Source organism: Clavelina lepadiformis, chromosome 5 (genome assembly GCF_947623445.1).
Source record: "Clavelina lepadiformis chromosome 5, kaClaLepa1.1, whole genome shotgun sequence".
NCBI lineage: Eukaryota > Metazoa > Chordata > Ascidiacea > Aplousobranchia > Clavelinidae > Clavelina > Clavelina lepadiformis.
This window is the reverse complement of record NC_135244.1, coordinates 8,431,195-8,452,591: the sequence shown is the minus strand read 5'-3', so window position 1 is coordinate 8,452,591 and position 21,397 is coordinate 8,431,195. Positions and strand designations below refer to the sequence as shown.

The 21,397-nt window shown below is 36.4% G+C and overlaps 1 protein-coding gene across 3 annotated transcripts; it reads left to right on the top strand.

Annotated features, from left to right (window-relative positions):
• Nucleotides 1–4,745: 4,745 nt before the first annotated feature.
• LOC143459194 (uncharacterized) lies at nucleotides 4,746–20,355 on the top strand. Of its 3 annotated transcripts, none has more exons than XM_076956230.1 (21): nucleotides 4,746–4,866; nucleotides 10,384–10,587; nucleotides 11,271–11,507; nucleotides 11,603–11,704; nucleotides 12,021–12,138; nucleotides 12,211–12,403; nucleotides 12,672–12,751; nucleotides 12,910–12,990; nucleotides 13,103–14,481; nucleotides 14,572–15,804; nucleotides 16,033–16,198; nucleotides 16,400–16,583; nucleotides 16,779–16,946; nucleotides 17,157–17,252; nucleotides 17,534–17,767; nucleotides 17,925–18,011; nucleotides 18,249–18,353; nucleotides 18,460–18,541; nucleotides 18,624–18,757; nucleotides 18,847–18,992; nucleotides 19,134–20,355. In XM_076956230.1, exons 2-21 carry the CDS (start codon nucleotides 10,423–10,425, stop codon nucleotides 19,217–19,219), a joined length of 5,076 nt encoding a protein of 1,691 aa, XP_076812345.1. In that variant the 5' UTR covers nucleotides 4,746–4,866; nucleotides 10,384–10,422; the 3' UTR covers nucleotides 19,220–20,355. The 3 variants fall into 3 exon arrangements, with proteins under 3 accessions (XP_076812345.1, XP_076812344.1, XP_076812343.1); XM_076956229.1 differs by lacking the exon at nucleotides 4,746–4,866 and adding an exon at nucleotides 9,499–9,735 and having other exon boundaries at nucleotides 18,252–18,353; XM_076956228.1 differs by lacking the exon at nucleotides 4,746–4,866 and adding an exon at nucleotides 9,501–9,735.
• Nucleotides 20,356–21,397: the final 1,042 nt, after the last annotated feature.

The window sequence follows — 21,397 nt, the reverse complement described above, 5'->3', positions numbered from 1 at the left end:
TACATCTTACCTATGCTTACCTAGCCTTAATGCATGCAAAGCAAATGGTAGATCTTAAACACATACAGCGAGTGGTGCATTGATCGAAGCGCTTGCAATAAAAGCAGAATCTGTATAAATGCGCCGTTTCCAATCTCGAAGTTTGACAAAAACGGCCCTGTATTTGAGTTTAAACGAAGCATTGTAGTGTTCGCCACCTTGTCCGCTAGATAGCGGCAGGACACCACGTTTATTTGCTAAAAAAGTTATTGTACTTTTCTCTATTTCATAGTTCGCATTTCGAGTCAGTCGTCTTTTAGAGAAGGAGGCATACAAACGCTGTTTTGAGACGTCTCTCTGCGTCAAGTTATGTGCTTCGGAGCATATGTTATTTGCAAATAAAATAATACCAAGTTAGGCACAGTCGTGGATCAGAAGCAGCTCCATATATGATGTATAGCATTACGTCTTATGTGTAACACTAGCAGACCACATTCAGACTTTTTGATGCCTACGCGCGATCTGTTTTAATCTTAGTGAGAATGCCAAACATCTTTGATTGTTCAGCTATGTTACACTGAGTAGTAGGCTAGCTCATACAGTATGAGCGACACATTTACCTGCATGCAGTCCTCTATAGTTTCATAAAAAAATTAACTTTTTGATTTAGTGTGAAAGTTTTTCTCACGTTGTCTATACGCCTATTATCACGAGTCCATTTTTAAGATTGGAATAATAGCATACAAATCATTGATGGCCTATTAAACACGACAGTATCATACCCAAAATAACACATCCCATGTCAGCTATTTCACACCAACCGGAAGCTTTGGTTTTCGACGATTTGGTATACTGACGTGGTGTTTATGCCACACGGTCGTTCTGGTTGCCGTTGAGCCTTTCCCTTTTTGAACACCAGTTTTATACGAAGGCCTAATTGCCGAATTTACTGTGTGTAAGCTTATTATACAAACATATGCATCTTGCACAGAGGTTGAGTTCACTTTACTTCGCTTCAATACAAGTTTTATGGACGTTTCGACTCCGATAAAAGAATTCCTGATTTATTCTGTTCCTAAAATCTATGAAAGTACCCGTGGCGGTTTGCACCAAGTCACCTTCACCCAATGGACAATTTCCTTCAGAATAATTTCTTTGTTTTATCAAGTTCTTTACATTTTTCACAGTTAATTCAGGTTGAATACTTTGCTTTGTTTTTCCGTTAACATTTGTTGTTTCATTCAGTTCAAAAGAATTTTATTTTCTTAGGTGTTGTCTGATTAATCTTTGTGGGAGTGCAGCCGATAAAAACATGCAACCTCATGGAGTCGAGATGAGTTTTTCTCGGTGTGATTAAAGTCGCCGCTCTCATCCTTGTTTCTGATCACGGTCGACGTGATTGATATAATCTTCGCCATTCGGTAGGGACGGCCATACACTCGTACCTACTTTAACTCAACGGCCATTATTTTACTGTAAATATAGAATACTCGAAGCCGTTTTTCACAGATTTTACATAGTAATCTAACTCTAATTTAAATTAAAAGTTAATTAGCTAAAATCAACTTTTTGCGTAGTTTTTTTCTGGCACCAGAACTACTAACATATTTACGAGCTGGTCGGCTTCATTCGCACTGATAACCTTGTGCGAATATTCTAAATGCCGACCGGAGTCGAAGGTGGCCTTGTGAATTGTGATCATTTCTGCTCGTGAGCCTCGGAATGAATGAAATGCTTCCACGGATGGCTGCACACAAGTCTTTCGACATACAGCGTCTCACTTCCCAAACTAAATAAGAAAACGTGTCAGGGCTGCTCGTTTATTAGATGAAGCCATTTGTGGCATTGTTTGCAAATATGGACTAGTTATTTAAACATGACGGGGAAATCTCTAAAGTTTTACAATAGTACATAAAAAATTCTACCTGATTTTCAGCCGCTGTAAACAAACAATATAAACACTTACGGTTAATAGCCCAGGATTAAAAGTGCACAGTGCACATTGCAACATTTCGGCCAGACGGCCAACGCTGCTGGTAGCCGGTAAATTTGCAAAAAATAAACCGCCAAGTTTGATTTCGTTTTCAACGGTATCAGAACACTTTACAAGACAACTTGGCCTACTTTGTCCGCACTAACACGCCCATTTTCAAACATTGACTCAAAATAGCCTTTACAAAATTGGGTTGCATCTGCATATTTGACTTTTGTTAAGCTAGCCCTATTTGCTTCCCGCACATTTTCGTAGCCTAAGTTTTAAAAAAAATCCACATCAGCCACTCATATCCAAAACTGTAAATTCTAGCATTTAGGTTGATAAGGGTTTATCCAGCAGTTTGTGTTTCAGTAGGCCTATGCCTATGTTAGGCTATCAGGCCAATAGCCGCACATGACATGAAAAAGTTACGCCATGTGCGGTTGATTGAGCCTTCAACCGTTAATATTAATGTCATCCGCAGCCATTGTGGAAAATTTTTCCAAAACATCACGTCATCCGCAGAAACAGTCATCAAAGCATAATCTGGTCTAGTGTACAAGTGCATTTTTATCAGCACAGGATGCCTTTGTATAATACCCTAGCGGCCTAGCTATTCAAATTGTGACATCATCTTGTTGTGCACCTGTACACTAGACCTGCATAGTCTTTTCTATATTTCTAACCTGAAAAAGTGAGTCACTTGTATAAATTGAATATATGACTACATGGCAGCAGATTAGCCTAGGCTTCCTACCTATTGCTAATTAACTTTAATAACAGGAAAAATCAGCCATTTCAGTTTGTCAGCTTACTTGTTATCTTTGTATATGGCACGTTGCACTGGTACTTCTATGTAGTCTAGATAATGAATGTGGTTTGACCTACATCTCAAACGTTCTTTTAAATGCCTTATAACAGTAGTTCTCAAACATTAACTAGAATTTTTGTTACCATTATGGAACCATTTTTTTGTAAGCAATGTAAAATAACTAATTTTTGTGACGAAATTTAAAAGTTTTGACACATAAGCGCATAAGACTGCTACACGACACAGTAGTTTTTACAAGTTTTTGCTTTGTTTGTAGGTACTGTAATTCCTTTAATTATATGTGTTTGGGTAAACGGTATTAAAACAAACTTTTTTTTCCCAGAAGCTTATCAAGTAATTGTGGGTAATAACTTTACTTTTACTTACTTTTATTTATACCTGGTAAATGGTCGCAATAACCATAATGCATTCAAAATAAGCATGAAAACATATGTAGGCCTACACCATTAGAAAATTTGAAAGCCTGTACATAATTAAAACTATATTGTGGAACTCTTTGAAATTTTTAAGTAACCTGGTTTAGAAAATGCTGCCCCATACAAACTTTAGTTCTCAATTCATGGAATCTAATATAAAAAGTTTTTTTATAAATAGTTGTCAGAGCAAATAACTACCTACTAATAATTATAACATTACCATGGCTGAATTAAGGCTCAGTATTGTATGGAGGTTGAGAGAAGGAAATTCAAGCTATTGTAAACTACCAGTATTACACTGTCAGCAATGCTAAGCAAAAATTAACAAGCTCCCACATGCTGTAGTGTTCTTTGTGTATATTTATGAGGTATTTATATAAAACAAATCAAAACCTGAAGACATTTTAAAATATGAAGAACATGTCCTGCAATTCTTGATATTTGCCGATTTTTGCTTGAAATATATGGTTTTAAATCAGGTTATCAGTTGGTGCTGCAACTTCTCTGCTAAATTCTGAGTTGATTAAATGATAAGTATACATTATTTAAAGGTTTACGAACTTTGTGGTTGAACCTTTTTCTGTAACGTACAACCACTGCTTGATATAACAAAATGCATAAAATAACTGACATTGGAAACACCTAACCCTAACTGCCTAATATTGTGCTGTTGATTAAGTTGGATGCCCAACACAGACAAACTAAGCTTAAGCTGCCAACAGACACAATCAACCATGTAGTTTTTTTAGGTTTAAAATTTCATAGAAGCTCTCCTAATTGGTCTCTTTACAATTGCCAGAGTCAATTCCTGCAAATACATCTCTTAATACAATCTCTTCATGCTGTGAGCATTGTTTAGTCTGGCACAGATCACACCTTAAACAACAAATATCCAGACATTAGTCACATGGGCAACCTCAGTGTGCAATGAAGACCAATGAATTAAAAACACTGGGTGCCCAGTGGGTATTTAGTTCATTGTTGGATGCCCAATTGAAAATTTGGCTGCCATGGCACTGAGACACCCACTGTAATCCAACACTGCTAGTGTTTATATGCAACACAATCATACTTAAATACATTTCTTTAAAAGTCTTGAAATGTTTCCTGAAAATTTTGTCTGATGATTCCAAAGTTATTGGCATTACTTTTATGTAGACTATTATCAGTATTATATAAAAAACATGTGTTTGAATTTTGAAACTCTAACTACATATTGCAAAGAGTGCAAAAATGTGTTTTTTTTTCTTTCTGTAGGCTGCAATATAAATTGAGAATTGTTGTTTTAGTTCATACACATAGGAAAGAGCATAGTAAGATATTCCAAATCTTTTGTAGACCACATTCTTTGTTCTTGTGAATTAAGGTGTTGCACATAGATTCAGGCTATGGCAAATCTTCTTATTCGCTTAAAATAAAAATTCTAACTTGGGTAGTGCAAGCGTTGGGAAATATATCTGCCTTTTTAGTTAAGGTTTTTTTCCATACTCATTTGTGCTGTGTGTGAATGATGTAATTGTCATGTAAAAATTTATGTTTCTATGAGCAGTGTAAGCACAAACTACAAACCGAAAATTTGCTTTGTGGGAATCGAAAACAACCAAGATTTCTTTATGAATCCTTCTGCAGCAAGCACTCGTTGATTCAAGTGTGTTTTTGATTAGGTATGGGTTTTTGTTTCATGTATTTATATGTGTAACCCTGTAAAATGCTTTGGTCGACACTCTGCATCTTTTCCATAATAAAAATAGCTTAAGCATTAAACGTAATGTTTGTGTACTTTTTATTTGTTACCAGTTATCAGTTCAACTTAATTTTACCTTGTAGTCTGTGGATATTTCTGGTTGTATATCATTTGAGTGACATAATTATGACATAAATTATTCATTTGAGTGACGTAATTAACCCTAACCCTAATCCATTACTATAGTTTGAACAGTACTTACCAATGTGTCACTCAAATGAACTGTCACTCAGTTGATCAACTATCGGATATTTCTACTTATCTACACTGCAGTTTTTTAGTAGCAAGTGCTAGTTTTTATCCAAAAAATCAATTTTAACAAAAGTATAAATGAGGGAAATGGGAGGAAGCATAAATATGGTCGTTGAGCTGATCAAATGAGTTGGCCATATTCAAGACCATAAAATGAAACCATGTTTTATGACTTGATAGAAAGTTTTTGACAGGGGATTTGCATATTGCAAATGACCAGATATATTAATTAGATATGATTACTTGATTAGCATAGCATCCTTGTTATGAATGATTGTGATGCTTCTGCAAATATGTAGTTATTTGGGCAGAGTATTACTATATGGTTACTTTGGTATAATGATTTATTCGTAAGTTTTTTTGCCACCTTGTTAATAAGTATTACAATATTAAAAAGAAAGTAAGGAACTTGCTATATTATGTTATGCTGATAAAATAGATTGCTGCTACTTCACTGGGTAGTGGGTAAAATCATACTGACAGTTTCACAGTATCTTCTAACTTCTGTGAAACTTTATAACATAGTAACCTAAATCTTACCTTCTAATCTAAATCCTAAACCCTAAATAGCTAAACCAACTTTTCGCACACCCATTCTCCTAGCTAAACCTCATATCTTTAAGAACTACCTACTTTCAGTGAGATAGTCACTTTCTATAAAATAATATGCAATTTACAGTTTACAGACACTTATTGGCTAACAGATTATTTTTTTGAACAGCCTATCTGCAACACTTCATAATATTGATTGTGGCTGTTCTTGCTTTTTTGATTGACATTTGCATTACGGTTTTGGCTTGGTGGTATAACTAACTCTCCATATAACATATCCTTCACTGCGCATCTATTTTTATATGCTTTTCTTACAACTGTTCATTTTCGATATATTCTCATTTTGAGGTACCAGTATGTTGAATTTGTTCACAACTCAGTGTTGCATAAAAGCAACCGTTTAACTAAACGTGTGGAAAATATTAAGGACGTATCTTTGTTCAAAATATGTAGAGTTCCGCTTTTGCTCCTGGCCCTTCTTTTGCAAACCAACTGCTATACTTTTATCTCTGGCTTCAGCAATGTAAATTGTAGCTAGCACAATTAACCAATAACAAACGCATCACATAGTACGTACGCCGGACGGTATAGTAATTATACCTGAATGGTGAGCGTAGTTATGCATAGTATAAAATTACTTTGCACAGACAGTGACAATGAAATTTGTCTTAATTGCTTTTCTTTGAAGTTCAGTCATCACCAATCAATCATTTTGCCAGTTGCTACTAGCACACACCAGTGAAAGTGAAAAAATGACAAAACCGAAAAAGCTTAAAACGTGCTCAAAAATATTTAAGGTAATAATTGCTGGTAACAACTAGCATGGCCACTAAACTCATAATTAGTTAAATCCACAAAACATAATTTTAAAAAAGCGAAGCATCGTATTTTGTTCACTGTCCAGTACCTCCCAAGACTATACTTACATCTTTCCGCATGTTCAAGTTGGCGGCAAGGTGGTCTTTTTTCAACGACCTTTTGTGGTTTGGAACTTCAAGCGTTTTAAAACGCTTATCTAGACAGTTTGCACTGTTTAGAAAGCAAGCTTAATCACACCCAGCACAAAATGTAATTTAGATGTGTAAAATGCGCCAATTGTTCCCTTGTTTGCACTGTAACACTCTGGTAGTTCTAAGGTTGGCTTCATGCCTAGCGGGAATGCTTGCTCTCATTGCATCGGGATCAAGTCTATTCAAATGGGGTTGGTGTAATAGTAATTACGTTTTTGTGGCAGTGCCGCTGGTTTGGTTCGCGCTTTTAATTAACACTATCAAAGGTGATAAGACGGGGATAATTGCAAGGTTAATTACAATTCAATTCACTGAAGGGCGTGTTGCAACGCTGTACGAATATTCAATGGTTGGTGTCTATCGTTATTGTTTTTGTTTTGTGCTGATGGCTCAGTCTAAATTCTCGCACCCATTGTAAGGTGATGAAGAAAGGAATTGTTTACGGGTTTGTTTCTAGACTTGTATTTACCGATTCTAGGTCTTTTGTGTAAAATCTACCGGAAGGCGACTGAATACGCTTTCACACCATATACAGATAGCTTACTTTGACTTGTCTCGGCAGGAAAACAGTAAAGCTGGAGGAGCAATGTGTTGCTGTTTAGCATTAGTGCATCGTAACTAGTATGTATGCATATTGCTGAAGTACCAGCACACTGGCAACTTATGTTTAGCGGCAGTGCGTGTAATTAAATTGACATCTCCGTTACTGCTGATATGTAAGGCGACGTTGTTGACGTCGAATTTGAAGGGCAAGGGCCGTCAGCAAAGAACTGTCTAAGAATCAAATCAATCGTTTAACCATACATATATCAGCGCGTTTAGGTGTACTACATTATAATAAAAGCGTTAAGAAGAATGTACATCTATTAATTTCTGACGAACGGAAAAAGGGATAAAGATAGGCAGGCGTTACGCTGCATAGTTTTTTCTAGCTCTTGCTCCAAAATAAAATAGTTTGCACTATACAAGCATTCTTCCTCGCTTGCTGCGGCCAGATATCGTCAAGGTCAACAAAACCCAGATTAAATTTGTTTAGCTGCTCGCGAAACCTTACCGCCGTCCTTGGCGACGTCATTAGGACAAACATGATAAAAGTAATAGTAGTAATATGCGATAAAACAATGGCGTTATGATGACGTAGTTATTACATAGTGACGATTTATTGAGCAATTCAGTTGCTCATGAGCCATGGTAGCTTCGCGTTGAAGGAATTGTACTTTGACCTAGTTATGCAACATTTTATTTCTATGATGGCCATCTGTTCGCACAAAGCAAAAATCAGGTAATAACTAATCGGCGCAATGTATGGTGACGACAGCGATGAGCCTGATTATGCCTGTGGTGAAGGTAGAGCTCTTACTTGTACTACAAGCTCGTAGTAGTATACTCATGCAGTTGATTCATTAAAGTCATAGCGTTTATCAAACAGGGTATTAATTTCAGATTTAAGGTCCTTTGCTTAGCCTTATACTAACCAATCAGGCAATCACTATAACTTGCCCTAGATAAAGGTTGGCTGTTATTGCCGCGGTTAAAATTTAATTTAATTTCTGTAATTTCTTTGAACACAGCAGTAGGTCTGTGTAGTTTTATAAACCTACGTGGAGGTCGAAAGTATCGATACTAACAAGGCTTTGTTTGGATCGATCAGGGAACAACGTTCTCCCGCAAAAGTTTATCACGGCAGCTATGTTTGGTACAGAAGCTATCATAACTGTAGAAAAAACGGAAGTGCAAGATACTCATACTTCACAGTTAAAGCAAATGCCAGGGCAATTAAATTCCTAAACGTATTTGGTAGGATTTTCAAAATACAGTCGGGGTTGGTCGAGTTTCGGAAAAGCTCTTACAGACATGTGGTTCATTTCCTGCTGTTGCCAGAAGCTTGGACCGACTTGAGCCAGAAACCATATGGTATTTGTAGTCATACGATAGTTAGCCGCAGCTCACGCCCCTGATCGTTGCGGCGTGAACTCGCATAGTGGAAACAGGCTTGTGTAACGCGAAAACGTCATGAAATACGATTTTCTATGCTACGTGTTACTTTGTCCATGACATCTTAAATATTTTTCTAGTTCCGTCTTTTGGCATGCATACTTTAGCTTGTGAGCGACTGGATTTCGTATTTAAGCCCACGGCAAATATTTGTAGGCCACGTGTTTTCATAATTGAACAAAATTTACACATCTACTTGCCGTAAATGTTTTTGCGAGAATAGCTTAGAAATTTTACAAAAATATAGCACATTACTTTGTTGGCAGTTTAGACGTAAGAGTTACGTTTACGACTTAATAATTCCCTTCATTTCGGAATGTAGTCGTGCGAGAAAAAATATACCAAGCAATGGTGATGGCGCTGCATTGTTTGTACTAAGTCTTCGCTTTGCTTTGACCCATTTGTAGCGTGAGCAGCGTGTGGCGTGAACTACGATGCGGGCGTTCGTCCACGTGTTAGCAAGAGCAACACGTGTGCGCACTTTCGCGTGTTGGGGCCCTCGTGCAGAACAACTGTAGCCATAGTTACTTAAGTTATGAATGCCGACAACGCAAAGCAGCATTTATTAAACTGTTATATGCAGTTATACCAGTCGAGGCTATAGAGACTAATGTATAACTAACAGTATGCTGTATATTCAGTATGTTTTATATAGAGTAAATGCTGAAATGAAATCCATAAAAAATAAGGTGAAAGGAAACTAGATATTTTTAGAGAGTAGGCCTGCTGTTAGGTCTTTAGTTTGATTGTTCAGTCTTGGTTTAAAACATTCAATCTTGATAATGTTAAAGGTGTTGTGATATAAGTATGTATACTTTAAAGTATGTGTAATGAATAGGTGAATTTTATTACTTTTGTGGTGTCCAATTTCTTGGGTAGTGAATTATAAACACATTGCCTACTAGTTGTGAAAAGTGATGTCAGAAATCCTTGACTTTAGCCATCTGCTTGCTGACACTTACAGCTGTGAAGATAGCTGGGTATGTCTTTATTTGTGCATGTTGGAAAGTATTTTATTTATGTAACAGAGCAAACTTTGTTAAAAATTAAAGAGTTATATTGGTTTATTGTCAAAGCAAGCAACTGGCATCAGTAAAATTAAGTTTTTTTCCTTTTATGTTTTTATGCTATCAATGTTTTATTTCTTAGTGAAATCATTAACTGTGAGTATTCTTACAGTGCACGTGTAAATAATCCCTTTATGTAGCCTACCTCATAGTTTAGACTGTCACTGTTTCACCAGAAAAAAATCGTACGTTCAAAGCTCTTTCACAGTTTCTTGTCAACCTTTGCACTAAATGTTATAAGATAGTAACCTAAGCCTAACCTAAATATACTTTTTATCCATATCTAACTTTAATTAAACCCTATCTAACTAAAATCAAGTTTTTGCATACCAATTCTCCTAATCTAATCGCGTATTATTAACTATGGGCTACGTGACCTACTTTCGGTGAAATATTCACTCTCCATAGTTTAACTTTGGTTTATGTAGTTTTCTGAATTGAAACTATAGATACTTTAACCTATTTACTTGTTATTATACTTTAATTTAAAAGTGTTAGTATACCACATCCTTGACCAGTGACTATTAGGTATAAGCCAAGACTATGTTGCTGTTTTTTTAGAGTAATTGTCAAACAGTGAAGTATGACGACTTTTTGGCTATGAATACGACACCTGATTATGCCGACCTGGATGAATTGCTGGACATTGGGGATGCTAGTGACATAATACGCAATGCACAGCGACTGAGGAGCTCATATGAGGAGGAATACACTGATGTCCTTGAATTTTATTCTGGTCAACAGTTTGATAGGATTGAGCAAGAGGTTAAAACTGCGATGATTTATGAAAGATATACATTAGGGGTATCCAAAGTAAGGGGGTTGATGGTTGTTAAACTATACAATTATAACATGTAACAGGTATCTGTACAGTCTTACAATTGAAAATGCTGCAAACACATTTACATATGGTATATTTACATGCTACAGTATGGTATATACTACTTTGCATATGGCATACACTAAACAGTTTTATTTACTGACAAACATGGCACATGTAGAAGGCTATCTTTACATAACTGTTAGTTATCGCTAATACCAATTCAAGCTTTAATTATTAAGAAAGCCGTTATTAAGAAAATTTAAGCATTTGCATGTCTTTTATCTGAAACCTGTTCCATGTTTATCTCAAACAATGTTATCCATTGGTGTTATCACTTTGTTAACAGTGAATAAATGGTTGTGTGATGATGCTATATGCACTTTTACTGTATTTGAAGATACTGCCATAAATTAAATTTTTGGACATGTCAGAGGACCGGTATAATACCAGTATTATGACAGTTGAACGAAGAATCCCATGAAGGGATCGATGGTTAAAATTTGAAAACCCTTGATTTTCGCTTTGATCGTTTAGTATTTAATGCTGCATTATTCTTGCTCAACTTAACATAGTAAGGTTTTGTGAGATGAGTGATCGTTACGGGCATTTTTATACCTAATTACAGAAAGAGAAACTGGCAAAAGAGAATGAGGCTGGATTGCTTGAAGCATTGCAACAGTCAATGGATAACATCGAATGTGACCCCATGTCAGAATTTGTTTCATTTTCTTCATCATTTAGTCAACCAGTTCTAACAAGTAATCCATTTCAACCAGTTGTAGTTAATTCTTCATCTAGTAGCATGTCTACATCAGCTAACTGTACTCTGTATGAACCGGATGAAGATTCAGATGACTCAGTGGTAAGTTTTTCAGTGATGACTTGGTGATTATTATTTTTCTGTTTGTCGTCGTCAATTAGAATAACTTGTGTAGTTAGTTGCTTTCTTTTGGATAGCTGAAACAGCTCCTTCTCAATCCTTCCAATGGCAATTATCCAAGAGAAATCGACGCAAATACCAGTGCCTTTGCTGAACCGTTTGGGGAGCAAACTTCAAAGGTAAGGATTATAAGTAGTTATCTCTTTCTACATTTTTTCAGTTGCACAATTTTGATATAATTTTTGATTGCCACTATTTCACCAGAAAAAAAATAGTGCGTTTGCTATTTTTAAAAGTTTCTTAACCTAACTTAAATGCTATAACATAGTAACCTAAATTACCTTTTAATCTAAATGCCTAACCCTGACTCCAATAAAACCTTAAATAACTTAAATGAATATTTGCATACCCATTCTCCTAACCTATCTGCCTATCTTTAACAACAGGCTGCATGATCTACATTGGTGAAATAGTCACTTTGTTAATTTTTTGTAGTCATTTGCAAGTGATCTTTCTCCTAAGAAACAACCTAAGGCAAAGATGCCAAAACAGCTCAGCAAGAAACCATTCACAGAGTTACTTAAACACATGGACTCACCTTCCTCATCTGCTTGTATGTTGCTTTTTATTCGGCACTTATATTTTTAACGCAGCATTTTCCATTCTAATAACATGTTATTTTTAGCCAAAACAAAACCTTCAACAACTTTCTTGAATGCAAAAAGTTACATGCGTCATTATGGATCAGCTCCAAGCAGTCGAATATCATCACCTGTGTCTGAGAAGCAATCAAAGAAAGTAGCTGTGAAAGTTGTTACGGCTCAACCCAGACTTGTAGTCAATAAAGTTTCTGTACCAACCATAGTTGCCAACACCAAGTACGTTTCAAGTGGTATCGGTTAATGTAGATACGTTGAAAGCTAATTAAGTAATGCTTATATAGCAAAATTGGTCATACAGCGCCATTGTACCAACTTTGGATAACTCAAGAATGTAATCAGTTCCTTCAGCTTTAGGTTGAACTTTCCACTATATGCATAATTGTATCTAAACCTTGATGCAAATTTTGTCATATTGTGATGGTCAAGCACGATGTTGAACCGCAGTAGCTTCCACAATTTTTTTGCAATTTGTTTCTTTTTTCAGAAAGCCACTGCAGACAAAGCCAAATAGCACAACTGTTAAGCCTGCAACAACTATGAAGTCAAGTAAAGTTGCTGATCATAGTAAGAAATATATCTGATATACCTAGTTATATTTTTCAACGTTTTGATGAGAGTTTGTTTCAATGTCTCGCCATATTGACTTTATAAATCTTGTTTTTTGACTTAATTTGTTTTACAGTCACTTTATTTTTAACTACTGGTCTTATTTTTAATTTTAGTGATTGTGGCTTCTGACATGAACAGCTTATTGGATATGCTAGAAGGCGAACCTTCAGGAAACTGGCCTTCAAACCAAAAAGGTGTGTGATATCCAAAGAATTGGCCTCTGGAATCACGCTAAAAATGATTTGATATAAATTTTATTTTACTGTAACTTCTAAGATATTTATTGATTATGACAAAATATGGTAGGTGCCGAGTCAGATGACAAGTTTTTTCGTCCAACTCCTAATAAACGAAGATCTGTGATGCTTATTGATCCATTACCTAAAAAGAAGAATCGGCCAAACATGGACAACATAAAAAGATCAAATACTCCCACAAGCTCTTCAACAACTGTGACAGAATGCATAGAGCAGCCTTCTGCTGAGCATGATTATTGTCAACCAACAGAAGTGAAAACAAGCAACGCATCCACAAACGTTTTAGCAGCTGCTATTGAAGCTAGCGGCATAACAAAACCAGAACCTTCTGAGCAGGATGACCAGAAGTCTGCATCAAAGGCCCCTGCCCCTATCAATAAGGTTATAAAGTGGGAAGAATACCTGCAGCAGTTACGATCGGGCACCAGAAGTGCACCCAACAGCCCCACATCTTCACCCAAAATGACCAGAGGATCTGCTAGGCAAGTTAAAAACTTTATGGCTTCACGGAATTCAATTGTCATTCAGAAACCTACTCCACCCCCACAGCCTACTCCGCTTATTGAACCTGTTATTGCAGCCAAGAACCCAAAAAAGAAACCAACTATCAAATTACTAGAATTTGAACAATATTTAGCAAAGTTGCAGGGAAAAGAAAAAGAGACATCAGCTGAAATTCCTCATGATTTTACCACTACACCAAGTCCAATTTCTACCACATCGGTTACAGTTAATCAAGCTAACATTGATGATAACCATGCTACCTTAAAGAAAACAAGTGTTACATTATCTGCTGGCAGTTCCTCACATTCCACTCATAAATATTCTAGGCAAGCCAAAGCTGTAAATGTCATTTCAAATACGTCACAACCTTTTATACGAATTAGCAGTGGTGGCAAGATCCATACCGCTGCTGTCACTTCTGTTCGAACCATACCTGCAAGTACAACACCTGTGGTTATGTTAAAAATTCCTAACCATGAAAGCATAAGTACTTCCAACGCCATGCAAATGCCAAACTTGACAGTGCGGCAACCGTTTGCACCAAGTGTTGTAACTGCTATCCCTACATGCCTAATTTCACCAAAGGCACAATCTTTTCTTGCTCAAAATGGTGCCTCAAGCACTGCAAAAGCATCATCCAACCACCTAAAAGACCCTCGAATGTTTGGGAAACTGAATGAAAAGTCTCAGCCAGCTGTGCTTAAACCTATATCTCGTGCAAATTGGGTGCCAGCACCAAAACAAACTGCAAAAGCTACCAACACATCTGTGAATGGTAACAGCACGACAACAGCAACAAGTTCAGCTCCTACTTTTAAACTAATTACCTCAAACAAAGGTGGAGTTGAAACCAAATCTGTTATACTAAGTGGAGTAACAGGACAACTGAAAGAAATTTTGACTTTGTTAGCAGAACAGCAACAAGTAAGTTTTCAAACTTGGGTACAACAGTATATATATAGCATTTTTAAGTGATTGTAGTAAAACTTGTTGGCATTTTTTCTTATTTTAAAGGCAACTGATGGACAAGGACACGTAGATCAGCAGCAACAACAGCAGCAGCAAAAAACCTTGCAACAACTATTGGATGCAATCACCAATATGAAAGCTAAGAATAAAGCAAATAACCCAGCAAATACTATACCAAATGCCTCTGTAGCCCCTACAACATTAAGTGAGAATAAGGTTCAGAGCCAAAGCGCGGGTGGTAGAGCTCCAACGTTGGCTAATGCAAAAAATCCCACTTCTGTCAAGAAGAATGTTTCCGTTCCTTCACCTCTTTCATTAATTCATGAAATTAAGCAGAACATGAACAAGAAAACGGAACTTACAAAAAAACAACAACCACCACCACAGACTAAACAACAGCCAAGATTCATATACACGGTCCCTGCAACTACTCCATCTGTGAGAGCACGCTCTAACTCCTTAATCACACCAGGAGGTGGGATTCTGAGTTTACCTGGTGATAAAGACCAAACAACAACTTCAGCCAAGCCGCCAAACATCACAAGAAGCCAGTCTTGTGGTACGCCTTCTATAACAGCATCTCATTCTTCTACGATCCATGAATTGCATTCCACTTCACCCACAGTTTCTGAAAATCTAAGTCAAGTTGTGTCAACATCAGAACGTAAGTTGCAGCAAGTGAATCAACCACAGTCAAATAACCAGATCACTGTTTTTGTCGACGCTGAGCCCGAAAAAAATCAGAAACATGCCAAAGTTGGTGGCAATAAACTTAACTTGAGTGGCAAAAAATCTGCTGATTGTGAAGTGCCTCAGGAAGTTCTGAAATCTGAAGTACCTGAAAAATCAACTGTTGCTGCTGAAACGGAAACTAAAAAAGAGTGTGTTACTTTCAATACTAGTTCCACGGCTAACGATAATGACTCCCTAAATTTCAAAAAAAGTCCCACAAGTGAAAAAGGTATTATAGAAACCGTGTTCAAGAATGATGTTGCAATCACAGTTTCCAATATTTGTGATCAAGTTTCAAAAACTTGTGGTAAAGAACGATTAGACAAACTTGAATATTCTTGTCTAAATTCTGTTTTCACAAAACCAAAGGAGTATGTACAAGTTTTGTCTCCAAAAGATTGTAAATCTGAAAGTAGTCAACATTTGCACACTACTGGTGAAGTTCAATCTGTTCAAAGTATAAAATCCAATAAAATATCTGTATGCAGAAGTATGGCTGCAGCAGAAATGCTGGCGGCAGAAGTATTGGAAAATGGCCAGCAAGAGGTTCGTGTTTGTCTGATTTGTTGGATTGATTACCGTGCTAAGGTTTTTTTCATTTTGTATACTGTATAACATTTTTGGTTGAATCGTAAAAACTTATAAAATTGATTTTTAGAGAAAATTTAATAATGGTACAACATTACCAGTAAATATAAAACCAAAAAACTCAACCTTGTGAATTGTAACAACGTTTTGCATATGCATTGCAAACTAAATGCCTTGAATGTTTAGGTCATGGTCTATGAATCAGAAAAAGATGACATCTTGGAGAAGCCATCTGATGTGGTGGAAATTGATATTGCTGCTGAAGAAGGGGAAATTTCTGACATTGACATTGAGACTCAGTATTATAACAAGCTTCCTGCTTACTTCTACAGTGGCAAAATACTTAACTCTGGTAAAAGAAACTACCATTGTATTAATATACCCAATACATATGTAGTATGATAACTTCTAGTTTTAAACGAGTTGGATTCTATCACTTAAAAACAGTCAGGTTATAATTCTTACCGATAGTTCAATAATCAGTAGCTACAATACTTAATGCATGTATTTATTTAAAAAAATCATAATGACGGAGTAATTATATTTTTGCTAGACTCCAATAATGTGGCCCCAGCTGCATACAAATCCAGTGCAAATGACATTCAGGTAAAACATGGCCTAAAAGAGCTCAGCTCTGATCCCCTTATTGGTATGGATGGCAACCACAGTGACAGAGAAGACAACGTGCACTACAATAAACTACCTCATTATTTAAGCAGTGGAAAGTTATCAGCTAGGTTTGTTTCTTACCTTGCAAACACTGACCGAATCTATAATGAACTTGGCAGCTAAATTTGACATCGTTGATTTTTGTGTTTGTCTTTGCGTTTTACACTTATGCCAAGAAATTTCATTAGGTAGCTCGAGGTCATTTTTCCATGTTTTTAAATTTGTCTGTTGGAAATTTTTTCAAGAATACCTTTTCACTTTAGGCCACAGGAGTTCGTGCATGGAGAAAGTGGAGAAGTTATGCTTCATTCTAATTCCACACATCAACAGAAAAGAGGTCTTAAATTTTCCACTAAACCGCAATGCACACCTGGTGGAGCAGTTATTGATCCCAATGAAACATATTACTCTAGACTTCCGTCCTATTACAGGTATGGTAAGCTACTCAAGTGAATCACTTTTAAACATATTATTAACATTCACAAATTGCACATGTACAGTATTATTAAGTATTGACTAAAAAAGGTAATTTATAAGAAAAGAATTTTTTGCAGAAGGTTTCATTTTCAGTGAACATCAGAGCTCCATTTATGTACCATTTATTTGCTTGGACTGCTGTTTTAGCTTTTGCTCTTTTGCAGTTACGGTCGAACACATATAGTTGATACAGTAACAGAACCACCTGATGAGCCAGATGACACTGTAACACAGGAAACATTAAAGCAAGATGAAGATCGGTAAGCTACGGCTGATAAAATGTTTTCAGTTGCAATGCCTTTGATCAATTTTAACAAACAAAAAGATATGTGTGCGTTAACTGCGAATGTCAGAAAACTGCTTTGCAGTTGTTTTTCATGAGTGAAAGCCGCAAGGTCGAAATTAGTTTTTAGTAATGCCGTTTCAAATGTGTTTGCTTGCAATAGTAGTAGCCATTGCCTCTTTTGCGTGGTAACTTAATGCAAGTTGGGTCTTTTTTATTTTATACCCTTCACCCATCTCATGTTCTTTTCACTTGTAGAAGTCAGTCAAAGAGGAAGAAGAAGAAGAAACAAAAAAAGAAGAAGAAAAAACAGAAAAAGAAGGTGGACAAGAGATTAGATGGCGATAGGATTTTGTACTCAAAATTGCCTTCATATCTTTTATCTGGACGCCTACCTCTTGTTCCGGATCGAGCTGCCTCAGAGGAATCATATTCTTGCTCTTTGTCTCCCTCATCCGAATCTGATGAAGAAAGTCCAATTGCTTTCAGAAGGTTAATTTTAACTAATACCTTATCAAAAGGCGGAAAATAAATTACTTGCTTAGTGGATAAAATATATGAGAGTACTGAAGTTCGTTCTTTATGTTATCTATGTTTCACGACTTGCCTCGTGATTTGTTACTAAAAAAATTAATGATTGTCGGTGTAGGGCGTACAAACGAGCATATTCACCTAAAAGAAGCCGATCTCCAACTGTGAGCAGTTCAAGATCTCGTTCTCGATCTGTCAGCCCAAGGTGAGTGTAAAATGCCTTGTTTCCTTCTAAGCCGTCCAAGCGCTCATCGGTGGTTATTACTTACACTAGCACTGATAAATGATCTTGTAGTCATTTCACAGTATTTCAAAGATTATTTGGTTTATTATTCTTACCTATTGAAGTGAGCATTTTTGTGTTTCTTTTTGTCTGTATGTCATTATAGTAGTCCTGTATCGTTGCATTTGATGTGAATATTTTTGCTATTATTTCCGACAGAAGATCGTGGGCAAATGAGAGGCGAGGATATAACGATGATGTTTCACCAAATTGTAGATACAGTGATGATTATTCATCCGATTCGGATTATACTTCTGCGATAAGGTGGGATTTAAAAATAGTTGCAGGATTTGCATTGCCTGCCGAAAACATGTTTCTGTTGGGTTGTTGGCAGCTTTTAAAAAATGCTGTTATTTTTTCATTTATGCAGAGCAAAACGACGACGTCGATATTCCCATTCCAGTGGTTCGGACAGAGAGCACAATAACAGAAAGAGAAAAGATGACGAAAAGGTTTGTCATATTTTACTGTACATGTGATATAAAATTGCTTGTGCAATAATATAATAATCTCAGCATTTTTAATTTCTTACAGAGCCGCGCTATTGAGCAACGACGAGTCATGTACGTTGGCAGAATAACCTCCACCACTACAAAAACCGAACTAAAACGACGTTTTCAAAAGTTTGGTCAAATAGACGATATATCTCTTTACTTTAGAAAAGACAAGTAAGTTTCAAAGTCGTGTTGCTAAGAAAATGTAAAACTGGCAGGTCAAAAGCAAAATTTGGAACACTAAAATTTTATTACTTTTACAGAGATAGCTATGCCTTCATTACGTTTCGCTACAAATGTGACACGCTTGCTGCCATAGAACATGGCAACGAAGGCCAAGTACAACCACAATACGTTTTGTGCTTTGGTGGACGTCGTCAGTTCTGTCAGGTTGAATACACAGACCTAGGTGCGTTTTATATCTATTTGGAATGATTTGATTGCAACTGATTTACAACTGCTGTTGCAAAGGTTGTTTGCAATTATTTTCATGTGACTGCTAGTGCTTACCAACTCACCTATGTGTTCATGCGCTATGTTCTGTTTGTAGACGAAGAATGCGAAATTGACAAGGGCGCTAACGACAACGATGATCTTGATTTCGATACTTTATTGAAACAAGCAATGCGGCGGTAATGGTTGGCAAACTTTTTGTATTCAACGACAAAGCAACAGCAGTAAACAATAAGATCTTATCAAATTGCCTCTTCTACTCCAATATGGAGTCGGTTAGGATCGTTTTTGTATAACTTTTTTCAACCGAGTTTGGTTGGGTTTCGTACATGTGGTGATGGTAGCTAGTTTCGAACTCGGAATTGCTTTCATTGTCCCGGTAGAACAGCATGACAATATATCGTTCAGGAACTCATTGTTGTAACTTGTATTTACTTAAAAATACGGGGCATTTTTTAATTAGTGTAAAACAACAAAGGTTTTTCAACAACATACTTCAGTGATATACCGTTTTGTGATTTAGCGTTCTACTGCCACCAATCGCTAGCTATCTTATTTGAATATGTTCAAATGTCTTGGGTTTCAGAAGCCCATCTTGCTTTACGTGTAAGATTTCTCATATGACTGATCTTGCCACCCAAACTAATAGCTACCATCACAACAATTAGTGATTGACAAAATATAGCCCCATAAATACAATGTTACCGCAATTTAAGTTGTTATTACCCTTATCTGGTCGTCATTCTTAAATGTTTTCCCTTGTAGATGATATCCAGCTTTTAAGGTTTTAATCCATTAATATTTGTTGCCAGTAGTTTAAGTTATCCGCTGTTATTTTTATCTGTTCATTGTTGGCAGATTTTCTGTTAACGCGATAAAATTGAACTGCTTCAGGCTCTGAAACTACGGATGAGGTCGAAAACCTCCTTGATTATTGAAATGAAACGTCCGATATTTCGTTTTTATGGTGCTAGACGTAAATTTTATTTTGTTTTCTGTTGCGCTTACTTTGTTGGAGGTTTTACACTGTCATGTTGTTTATTGTGCACTTTTATTTCGTTACAATAACTTCGTTTCTTGAAGTGAATGAAAAACAACCTTTCCAAAGTTATTCGAAGGTTTCCGCTTGCAACTTCAGGATAACGCAGCTCAGATTTGGTTATTGTATGCCTAGTACAGACTAAATTTTTGCAAGGATTTGGTGAGTGGTGTTGTGGGCTGTTATACCGATGTACTGTTGGACATTTAGGTGGATTTGTGAGTTTGAGCTTATCGAAGTATTCGGTTGGAAGATATCTAATAATAATAGTAAACCAAGACTTCGATGATTGAGCAAAAAGTCAGGTGTTTATGAAAATCAAGCCAGTTTCGAAGTGGCTCTTACAATGTAAATGCTGTGGATTTCATACCTTCCCAGGGTTTCCGAAACAACAATTTTCGGAAATGAATGGTCGTTTGAAAATATTATTGCTTCATGGCGGATTAATTTACAGTCGTCGATGTTCGACTCACAAGGGATAGACCTTTTGAAAGTGATATACCGTACAATGTACGTAATGTAATTGTACATATTCTGTAGTTCTTATATTGAGAATTGTTATTACCGAATGTGTATGCTGTACATAGCCTACTACAGCCTACAACAAAATGCTTATTTATTAACAAATAGAGTCAATAGTTCAATACGCTTAAAAATGTGTATCTGGAACATACGTTTTTGATGATTCCGCAACTTCACGTAGTTACCTAACAAGGTACACAAAATGATTGAAAAGTAAATTAAGCAAAGTAACGCGACTCCAACCGACATTGTAATCCCGATGAGATCCTTCATGACAAACTTTTCAGTTGGTTGGTTACAATAATTAGCATATCTATGTGATCATTCTCAAATCAAAACGAAAGAACCGTAGAGAACAATTTGATTAGGAAAGAGCGTCAAAATGTGCAATTTAGTGTTTGAACGCAAATGTTTACAAAATTATGTGACCATCGAAAAAATTAATTGGAAATTTGTAGCACCGGAAAAAGAGTGTAAGGTGAAATACTTGTTAAATAACAACAAACAAAGTGACTGGGCATGAATGTTGTGTTTGTCGTCAGATTTAGCTTATTAACTAAAAAGATGAAAGTGTTTTTATTTATTCCTGTACTTACAAGTTGCAATTCCGAATTTGCTCAAATGAACCTGCTAATGCCGTTATGTTATATCTTAGTATAATTCGCCTACGCTCGCGATCTCTTCCGTAATTTCTTACGTCATAGCGTCGATAGCAACCGAAGATAGTTTCGTCACGCTCAAAGTTGTTGAGCCAAATTGCAAACTCCATAGCTGAATATTTCCGTTATAACTCGAAAAAG

Bases quoted from the DNA above. Each gene is read 5' to 3' on its own strand.
- LOC143459194 (XM_076956228.1), top strand. From the start codon at position 9,673: ATGTCAGAAATCCTTGACTTTAGCCATCTGCTTGCTGACACTTACAGC. The intron at 18,354-18,459 runs GTGGGATTTAAA...TCATTTATGCAG, and splicing joins GATTATACTTCTGCGATAAG to AGCAAAACGACGACGTCGAT. The intron at 18,542-18,623 runs GTTTGTCATATT...AATTTCTTACAG, and splicing joins AGAGAAAAGATGACGAAAAG to AGCCGCGCTATTGAGCAACG.